Consider the following 10025-nt stretch of genomic DNA (forward strand, 5'->3'; position numbering starts at 1 on the left):
GTCCAGCAGAGCCTTTCTGGGGTGCCCTGAGCGGAGGTGACCCAGTGGAAGCTTTCTAGGATGCTCTCAGTGGAAAAGGGATGGCCCCAGGGAAGTGTTTCTGGAGTTCCCTGGGTGGAGGCAGGTGGCCCTTGGGCAAGTGTTTTGGAGTGTCTTTGTTGGGGAGCATCCAGAGGAGCCTTTCTGGGATTCTCCAAGTGGAGAGTGGGGTGCCTGGGGTGGAGAGAGGTGACCCTTGGGGGGCTTTGCTGGGGTGCCTTGAGTGGGGAACACTCTACTGAGGTGCCCTGGGTGGGAAGGGGTGGCCCTGGGGAGCCTTTCTAGGGTGTCTGGATTGAGGGACATCCAGGGGAGCCTTTCTGGGATGCTCTAAGTGGAAAGGAATGCCTCCAGGAGAACCTTTCTGGGGTGTCCAGGGTGGATGGGGGTGACCTGGAAAGCCTTTCTGGGGTGTCTGTGTTGGGGGACATCCAGGGGAGCCTTTCTGGGATGCTGTGAGTGGAAAGGAATGGCCCCAGGGGAGGCTTTTTGGGGTGCCCGGAGTGGAGGGTATTGACCCTTGGGCGGCTTTGGCAGGGGACACCCTACTGAGGTGCCCTGGGTGGAGAGAGGTGGCCTTAGGGGAGGCTTTCTGGGGTGTCTGTGTTGGGGGAAATCCAGCAGAGGCTTTCTGAGATGCTCTAAGTGGAAAGCAATGGCCCCAGGGGAGCCTTTTTGGGGTGCCCTGGGCAAGTGGACTGAGGGTGGCTATCCAAGGTGCCCTGGCTGGAGATGGGTGCCTCCAGGGATGCCTTTCAGAGGTGTCAGTTGGGGGACATCTGAGGGATGCCCTAAGTGGAGGGGGATGGCCCCAGGGGAGGCTTTCTGGGGTGCCCTGGGTGGAGATGGGTGGCCCTAGGAGGGTGTTTTGGGGTGCATTTGTTGGGAGACAGCCAGAGGAGCCTTTCTGGAATCCTCTGAGTGGAGAGGAATGGCCCAGAGGGAGTCTTTCTGGGAGGCTCTGAGTGAGGAGGGATGGCCCCGGGGTGCTCTGTGGTGGAGGACACCCAAGGGAGCCTTTCTGAGATACTCTAAGTGGAGAGGAATGGCCCAGAGGGAACCTTCCTGGGGTGCCCGGGGTGGGGGACACCTGGGGCCCTTTGCTGAGGAATGCTGAGTGGAGAGGGTTGGCCCTGGGGGGCTCTGCTGGGGGGCCATGGGTGCAGATGAGGGAGCCTTTCTAGGGTGCAGGATCAGCCCCAGGATACCTTTCTGTGGTGCCTTGGAGTGGGGGAACAAGACCAAGGGTGTCTTTCTGGGTTGGGGGGGTCAGCCTTGGGGATACTCTGGAGGGAGGAGGAACCAGGGAGTCTCCCTGAAGATGAGTGGCCCTGAGGGAGCCTGTCTGGGGTGGGAGTTGGCCCCAGGGCAGCTGGGAAGCCCCCTGCCTGCAGGGGGAACAGCCCATGTGTCAGTGAGGTGAGGGCAGGGTCCCCCCCTGGCTGGAGAAGGGCAGCCTCAGGGATGAGCAGAATTGGGTGCCCTGGGGTAGAAGGGAACAGCCCCCCATGGAAGGGGGGCTGCCCTGGGGTCTTTCCAGGGTGCCCTGTGTGGAGGGTGAGGGAGCCCTGGTGCAGCAGCAGTGCCCTGTGTGGGAGCAGAGGGGTCTGGGGTGCCCTGTGAGGAGGGGGCAGCCCAGAAGGTGCCTTTCTGGTGTGGAGGGACAGCATCCCCACAACCCCCCATGGCAGTGAGGTGGGATGGGGCTGCTCCATGTGTAGGGGGACAGCAGGATGCTCTGGCATTCCCCAGGCACAGATGGCTGAGCCTGGATGGGGAAAGGGCACTGTGATGTCCACATCCCACCCCAGGGGGGGCTGCAGCCCCTGTGGGGCCACTCACTGTCCCTTGGGCTGTGCCCATGTGGGTGGCAGCGAGTTGGGGTGAGAGTCATGTGCTCAGCCCTCAGAGCAAAAACAGGACTGACAGTAAAACCTGGGCTTGCCCAGGAGCCCAGGTGTTTCCTGGACAGCTCTCTGTGTCCCCAGGGATGGTCCTGGGGCACGGGGCCCTTGGCTGTGCTGGGGTGGGCACCCCGTGGGCTGGCAGTGGGGGTCCAGCCCATGGGATGCACAGGAGGCACCGGCTCACTGGAATTACTGGCAGGGTCTTGTCTTGTCTCCTGCCCTGGGGCCAAAAAATACAACAGAGTGCAGGGGCTGGTGGGGACCCATGTGTCGGGGTCCCGCTCTGAGGGGACAGCGTGGCCTGGAGAGGTGTCCTTGGTCCCTCTCTTAGGGGACAGGGTGGCCTGGAGAGGGGTCTTTGTTGCTGTGACCAGTGCAGGAACCTGAGGACAGGGCAGGTAGTGGAAGAAATGGCCATTCTCAGTAAGACACAGCACCAGCTTGCCCGGAGCAGACCGGGAGGACGGTTGCAGTGTGGGTCCTCTTATCTTGATCCCAAATTTATCTTGACCAACCGCTTTGTGCAACCCAACGGGCAGCCTGATAAGGCGGCCGAAGGAGCTCCCTGGAGTTCGTCTGAGGAGTCAGGGAGGGTGTTGGGGGAGCAGCTTCACCCCTGTCAGCCAGATCGGTGCCCCAGATTAAGGGAAGTATTCTGGAGCTGTGCCCCCACCCCCGTCCTGCTGACTGCTGCCCAGGGAGCACAGAGGGGAAGTCCTGACTCAGGCCTTGCCGAGGGGCTGTGGCCACCCCCGGCACCCCAATCCTGGGAGCAGAGCACCCTGCGCAGCCCGGGGCAGGCTGGAGCAGGGATGGAAACTGAGAGCAGGGATGGAAACTGAAAGCAGGGATGGAAACTGAGAGCAGGGATGGAGGCTGGAGCAGGGAGGGAGCTGTTTCCCAGGCCAGAGCGTGGGTTATTCCCAAGGTGGGAGCTCCATCCGCCTCGGCTGCCCACGGGGTGACCGGCGGTGCCAGGACCGGGGCAGCCCGGCTCCCTCGGTCAGGCTGCGGCGGGGATGTTGTGTGCGAGCGGGGGTGTCTCGTCCGGTGGCAAACCCGTGCTGAGATCGGAGGAAACGTTGTGAAACCGCAGCCTCGGGGCGGGGGAGACACCACGAGTTGCTATCGGAGGCATCTCCCCGCCGCGGCCGCGGTGCGGGCTGTCCCCGCCGGCGGTCCCCGCCTGCTCGGCGCCTCTTTTGTGGGGTCCGGCTTCCTGCCGCAGGTGCCCGTGCCTGGCATTCCCGTGGTCCTGCCCCGCGGGGCTGGAGATGAGAGCCCAGCACTCTGTCTGCTCTCAGGGATGGGCAGGGCGGTCCTGTGGGGCTCCCATGGCCCCTGTTGGGAGAGGAGGGGGTCCCCCAGGCCCCTCTGACTCACAGTGCAGCCACACCTGGGCAGACTGGGGGTGTTGGGGTGCAGCCCCATGCCAGAGGGGCACGGTTCTGTGGGGTGGCCACGGGGGTGACCCAGCAGTGGGCTCTGTGTGTCCTGGGGGGCCACAAAGAGGAGGGGGTGACAGTCCTGTGTGTGTGTGCTGGTGGCAGTGGCTCGTGGGTGGGCACAGGGGCGGCCGTGGAAGCTGCAGCAGCTGAGGACCCACAGCTCCTGCCCCAGTGCTCCTCTGAGAGCACAGGCATGGCCCACACAGCCCTCGGGGGGCTGCAGAGCCTGACCCTGCAGGGCCCTGGAACCCCCCTGCCTCCCAGTTGAGCTCAGTTAAAACCAACAGCCCCATCCAAGGGCTGGGCTGGTTTGAACCTTCTTGGACCTTCCTGTGCCTGTGGCTTGTCTGGGGCAGAGGCACCATGTGTGCCCAAGTCCCCCATCCTTTGGGAGCTCCTGGAGCACCAAGGCTGGCTGTGAGCACCCAGTTCCCACCCGGGCCCTGCTGGGGTGGATGAAGCTGGGCTGGGATTGCCACTGCTGCCCTTGGCACAGGGAGAACCTCTTTGCCCCAGCCCTGCATTGCTGTGTGGGAGTGAGGAGGAGGAACTGCCCTTTGTGGGTGAGAGGAAGAGGCATCACTTGTGAGAAAGAGGAGGGTCTTACAAAGTCCCTTGGAGAGGGGACCTTGGGGACCTTGGGACCTTGGGACCTGGCAAAGTGGCTGCAGGTTCCCCTCAGCTGTAGGAACAGGTTCCCGTGGCCCTTCAGCAGCACCCAGTGTGGCTAGGGACACATGGGACAGGGCATGGGGCTGGCTCTGCATCAGGGTCAGAGGGGCCATGGAGCCACTTGGCAGATCAGCTCCATAACTTTGGGAAGGGGAGGGAGAGGCCAGGCCACCTGCCTGCCCCACTCAGGGTCCCCACTCAGGGTCCCCACAGGCAGCGTCCCCACGCAGCGTCCCTGTGCTGTCCCGCTGCAGCAGGAGGAGGAGCCTGGCTCTGCTGTCCCTGACTCAGCAGGGCCTTCCCATGGCTCAGAGCCCCCGTGGCTCAGCGTCACCCGTCACACTGTGGGTGACATCCATGAGTGTGGCTCCCTGTGCCCGCCCCAGGGGAGAGGGGACGTGGGGACAGCCAGGCTGCCTGTGCCCGTGGGACACCCGGAGCCTCCTGGCCCTCGGGGGCTGTATCACCACGGGCAGGCAGCAGGGAGGGGTGTCCCTGGGCTGGTTATCTGCACCTGGGACACTCTTGGTGGCTGTGATGTGACAGTGAGGGCTGTCCTGGTGTTCTGAGGGGACAGAGCGGTGCTGTGCTGGGGAGGGACCTTGACTGGGGAGTGACTGTCCGTGCTGGGTGTGACAGGGGGAAAACATTCCTTGTGCAGGATTCAGGGGGTGTCTGAGGCTCCACCTGTGTCACCTTGCTGGGGAAAGGGGCCAACATCCCTCCCGAGCTCTGGGGTGGAACCTGTCCTGGGGTGGGACAGTGGCACTCTGGCCATGTCTTGCATGTGCAGCCTCTCAGTGCTCCACTCTCTCCTCAGGCACCACCTGCGTCCTCGTGTCCTTCCCCTTCGTGTTCAGCCCCTGCCTGGCCTGCAGGGAGGGCACTCCACAGTGGGCAGCCTTCATCTACTACCTCCCGTTCATCGTCATCTTCCAGTTTGGCTGGGCAGCCACGCAGGTGTCCCACCTGGCCCTCATCCCCGAGCTGGTGAGCAGTGACCATGAGAAGGTGGAGCTCACGGCTTTCAGGTGAGCACGGACACACCCGGGGGTCCCCTGGGTCTGGGGGAGCCACCCTGCCCACCCCAGGTCCCACTGCTGTGTGACAGGAGGTCCCTGGGTGCTGTGGCACATCAGAGTCCTCAGCATGGCAGGACCAGGGCTGGGCCCCGAGGGGGTCCCATGGGATGTACCAAGGGACACTGGTGTCCTGGGTTGGTGGCTCAAACTCTTTGGTGCCAGGAGGGACTGTCTTGATGCTGGTGATGGTGACAGCCCATGGGACACTTCTCCTTTGGGATTGGTGCTCACAGGGCAGGGACTGTGCCCCCCTGGGTGCCCTTGGGGAGAGCTGGGCATGGCTGTGGGGGCTGACCCAGAGATGGGATGTCCCCAGGGCCAGGTGGGCAATGCATCTGGCTCCCTGCATGGAACCACTCCTCAGGCAGGATCAGGATGTGGGATGGGCTCTTCGTCCCACAGGGTGAGCAGGGAGGATGTGGGGCAGCACTGGGATAACCCCGGGGTCCAGCTCTGGGGGCACCAGGTCAGGCAGCTCGTGAGATCCTCGAGGCAGAGGTGAGCTGTGCCTGGAAGGTGACAGGCTGACCCAGAGGGATCTTGGTTTCCTCCCAGTCGTGCCCCGAGGGTTGGACTGGGCATGCTGGGAGTAGCACCAGTAAGGCTGATGCCTGGGCAGGTGCCTCATGCCCTTGGAGGTGTCCCCTCAGCCACGACACCGGAGTGCAGAGGCTGTAGCACAGCAATGGGCTGAGATGTCCCACTGTGCTGTCCCCATGCTTGTCCCTCCACATCCCCCTGAGGTTCCCTTCCCACTCAGGTATGCCTTCACCGTCATGGCCAACATCACTGTGTACGGCCTGACCTGGCTCCTGCTCAACTTCCAGACAGACCAGCCTGACCACATGGAGCACCTGGGCCCCCAGGATGTCCCTGTGTTTCGGGTGAGTGGCAGGGAACAGTCCCTGGGGTTCCCACTTCTCAGCTGGGGAGGTGCTGCCAGGGGCAAGAGGGCAGTGCCCTCACCTCCCTGACTGTGCTGGGCAAGGGCCACACCGAGCCCTCCCTGGGGTTTTGGGAACCCCTCCTTACCCTCCAGACTGCTGGGGGGCTGATGATGGGCCACCTCCCCTGCTGTGCTCACCCCCTCTGCTTCACCAGAACCTGGCCCTCATCGTGGTGGGGCTGGGGGCCGTGTCCTCCCTCATCTTCCACCTGGGCACCAAGGAGAAGCCGTACCCACCGGGTGTGCTGCCCGACCTGGAGGAGACCACCCCCCTGCTGCACAAGGAGCCCCCGAGCCCCCCACGCCCGCTGCTGCTCTGGAAGCACTGGCTGCTGGAGCCCTCCTTCTACCAGGTACAGCTGGGCAGGGCTCACCTGGCCCAGGGGGCTGCCTGCCTGGGCACTGGGGATGTGGAGGGTGCAGGGAGGGGCTGTACTGGGCACCCAACCTGTCAGAGGGGCTGTGCCCTTCTGGGTGGGCACAGTTCTGTGACAGCTGGGCAGGGAAGGTGCCTCCCCACGGGCTGAGCGGGGCTGCCCTGTCCCTGTCCCCTCACAGGTGGCAGTGCTCTACATGTCCACCCGCCTCATCGTCAACCTGTCCCAGACCTACATCGCCATGTACTTGACCAACTCGCTGATGCTCTCCAAGGTGGGCACAGGGCAGGTCTGGGGGCGCCTGGGCAGGGTCCTGGTGCCCAGAGATCATCTCCTCCCTGTCCCTTGCAGAAATACATCGCCACCATCCCCCTGGTCATGTATGTCAGCGGGTTCCTCTCCTCCTTCCTCATGAAGCCTGTGAACAAGTGGATCGGTCGGAATGTGAGTCTGGGGGCACTGGAGAGGTTGGAGTTAGACCCCAGCAGGGGCCAGATCCTGGCTGTGGGCAGAGCACCCAGCACCTCTGAGCTGGAGAGCAGGGACCCCTCATGTACCCTCTGCCAGCAACCCTCCACTGCACTGTGGGTCCCACTGGGACTGGGGGTGGTGGGCAGGTGTGGGGATGAGGGCCTGTCCTGCACATCCTGAGGCTGGGGAAGGTGGTGCTGGTCCACAGCCACCCTGTGCTGTGCAGCCCTGACCAGGCTGGAGAGCCCTGAGGTGCCTGAGATGGGCAGAGGGGGGTCTGGCTGCACCGCCCCAGGTGGGCACAGGGTCTGCAGTGCCAGCAGGAGGGAGCTGCCCCCCCAGTGTGTCCCCTTCATGCTGTTGGGTGCCAGTGGAGTGTCCCCTGAACTCAGGGACACTGTGCCCACAGCTCTCCCCAGGGCTCAGCTCTCCAGCTGCAGAACAGCCCAGACCATGGCAAGGTGGTGCTCTTGGGGGCTTCTTGTTTAAATCCAGCTAGGACAGAGCCAGGGCTGTCCCTCGTGGGTCCTGGGTACTGCTGGCCCCTGTGCCCTCTCTGCTTGCCTGTGGTGCCAAGCTGGTGTCTGAACTCCCCCTTGTCCCTCTGCCCCTCTCTGTCCCAGCTGACCTACTTCGTGGGCATCCTGGTGGTCCTGGCCTTCGCCTCCTGGGTGGCCCTGGCCAAGCCGATGGGAGCTGAGGTCTATGGAGCGGCCGTGCTGCTGGGGGCTGGCTCTGCCACCATCCTGGTCACCTCCCTGTCCATGACAGCGGATCTCATCGGCACCAACACGGTAGGGCCGTTCCTAGGGGGATGGACCGGGGATGGCAGCAGTGAGCCTGTGCTGGGCTGTGCTGCAGTGTGGGCTCTGCCCATGAGAGGGCACAAGGCTCCGGCTGCGCGGGGTTGTGTGGCACAGCTCAGCTCAGCACGGCACCCGCTGAGGTTCCCTCTCCTCCTGCAGCACAGCAGTGCATTTGTCTATGGTGCCATGAGCTTCACGGACAAGATGGCCAATGGCCTGGCTGTGATGTTGATCCAGAACCTGCACCCCTGCCCGTGAGTGTCTGTGGGGCAGGGACACCCCCCCCATTGCCTGGGGGCCAGGAGCAAATATCCCAGGGTTGGAGCAACAGGCACGGGTGGGAAACAGCTCTGATTTTTAGAGTCACGGGATGGTTTGGCTTGGAAGAGATCTAAGAGCTCATCTTGTTCCACCCCCTGCCATGGGCAGGGACACCTTCCACTAGCCCAGATTGCTCCAAGCCCCGTCCAGCCTGGCCTTGGACACTTGCAGGGATGGGGCAGCCACAGCTGCTCTGAGCAACCTGTGCCAGGGCCTCCCCACCCTCACAGCCAAGAATTCCTTCCCAGTATCCCATCTCACCCTGCCCTCTGGCAGTGGGAAGCCATTCTCTCTTGTCCTGTCCCTCCAGACCCTTTCCCAAAGTCCCTCTCCAGCTCTCCTGGAGAGAGAGTACCAGAAGTACCCGAAGGTCTAAGGTCTCCCTGGAGCCTTCAGTTCTCCAGTTCTGATTTGTCTTAAACCCTTCCTCGCATTCCCTCCTGGCCCTGGACAAGAGCCCAAGCTGTGCTCTGGGGATCTCAGTGTCTGGGTTGCCACCCTCTCTCCTTTCCCTCACAACCCAGTATGAGCCAGTCCTGACTCCCAGGACATGGGACCGCTGTCCCCCAGCCTTGTCCCTTGCCTGTCCCCCCAGGACTGAGCTGTGCTGCTCCGCCTGCATCGACTTCTACCGCTGGGTGATGGTGCTGGTGACCGGCGGCATCGCCGTGGCTGCCGTGGTCACGCTCTGCTGCATCATGGTGTGGCCCATCCGCGTCCGCTACCGTGAGTGGGGCCGGGGACTGAGGGGGGCCCACACAGGGCTGGGGGCACAGGGAGCCCCATGGCCAGTGCCAGTCTGGGCTAAAGCCGAAGTGTCTTTGCAGATGGCCCCAGTTGTGATCACCCTGTTGTGACCGGGCTGGCTGCGGCCACGCTCGCGGGGGACCCTCATGGTAGGACATGGGGCAGGGCCACTGTCCCGCTTCTGCTGCTGCTGCTGCTGCCCCAGAGCGGGGGCTGTGTCTGCCTGCTGTGCCCTCCTGGGAGACAGAGCCCCCAGCCTGGCAGAACCACTTTGCCCAGCCCAGCCATGGCCACGCTGGGGCCCGGAGGGGTGATGGGAGCAGCTCTGCGTGCTGGCAGCAAACGTGGGAGACATTTGGGGAGACGTGTGGGGCTGGGGTGACCTTTGCCAGGCCAGGGACCCTGGCACCGGTGCTGCTGCCAGCTGGGTGCCAGTGCCTTGCTCAGGGGTGAGGGGCAGGACAGCACTTCCTTGTGCTGCTTGGGGATGTGCCGGGTCAGGCCCCTGGTGCCAGTGGCAGGAGAGTCCAGAGGCCAGGCCAGCACATGGCAGGTCACGCTGTGCTGCCATGGCTCCTGACCTGTCGCTCCCTCTCTTCCCTACAGGTGCTGTCGGGCTGCAGGGGCTGAGCGGAGCTGGGACCCCCAACACCGGGACTGAGAGCGCAGAGGGAGGGGGCCTGAATGGCACCGTCAACTGAGCCATGGGGCCATGTCCTTGGCCACCATGTCCTCAGGGCCATGTCCCCGGCCAGTACGTCCTTAGGGCCATGTCCTCGGCCACCACGGTGCCACACTCCGAGTCCAGAAGGTCCCCCACGCTGGGGGACACCAGGCTCTGGGGAGGGGAGTGACTGAGCCCTGCCCTGTCTCCTTGCACTGGACTCATGTCCCCACAGCCTGTCCCCCTGGGGCTGATGAAGGATGTCCCTGGTGAGGGTGTCACTGGTGCAGGATGTCACCTGCCACCTGCACACCGAACACCGGAAGGGCTCGGGCTGGGCCGGGGCAGCCCCAGCTCACGGGGGGGGGCTGGCCTGAGGTTTTAACCTGCTTTTGTAAGGTCAGTATATACAAACCGCACTTTATAAAGGAGGAGGAAAAGGAGAGGAAATCTCAACAACAGCAGCACCGACGCCCCGGGGCTGAGGGTGGGCTCGGCCCTGGGGACCCCGGGGGTGGGGCAGGAGCGGGTTTGGGGGGTTCCCC

At 63.9% G+C, this 10025-nt stretch overlaps 2 protein-coding genes across 4 annotated transcripts in view; both read left to right on the forward strand.

Moving 5' to 3' along the window:
* Positions 1-9743, forward strand: part of MFSD12 (major facilitator superfamily domain containing 12) — a 12191-nt gene extending 2448 nt beyond the window's left edge. Inside the window, exons 2-10 of the mRNA XM_017836968.1 lie at positions 4887-5097; positions 5909-6032; positions 6250-6447; positions 6653-6745; positions 6823-6915; positions 7566-7736; positions 7908-8002; positions 8665-8795; positions 9423-9743. Coding sequence (XP_017692457.1) covers positions 4887-5097; positions 5909-6032; positions 6250-6447; positions 6653-6745; positions 6823-6915; positions 7566-7736; positions 7908-8002; positions 8665-8795; positions 9423-9517 — 1211 coding nt within the window. The 3' untranslated portion in view covers positions 9518-9743. The remainder of the gene's footprint in view (positions 1-4886; positions 5098-5908; positions 6033-6249; positions 6448-6652; positions 6746-6822; positions 6916-7565; positions 7737-7907; positions 8003-8664; positions 8796-9422) is intronic.
* Positions 9744-9759: 16 nt separating this feature from the next.
* Positions 9760-10025, forward strand: part of LOC108508287 (GRAM domain-containing protein 2-like) — a 5687-nt gene continuing 5421 nt past the window's right edge. For all 3 annotated transcript variants that reach the window (XM_017836969.1, XM_017836971.1, XM_017836972.1), the window contains exon 1: positions 9760-9879. In XM_017836969.1, the coding sequence (XP_017692458.1) occupies positions 9772-9879 (108 nt within the window). In that variant the 5' untranslated portion in view covers positions 9760-9771. The remainder of the gene's footprint in view (positions 9880-10025) is intronic.

This window comes from Lepidothrix coronata, unplaced genomic scaffold (assembly GCF_001604755.1).
Source record: "Lepidothrix coronata isolate B3197 unplaced genomic scaffold, Lepidothrix_coronata-1.0 Scaffold290, whole genome shotgun sequence".
Classification (NCBI taxonomy): domain Eukaryota; kingdom Metazoa; phylum Chordata; class Aves; order Passeriformes; family Pipridae; genus Lepidothrix; species Lepidothrix coronata.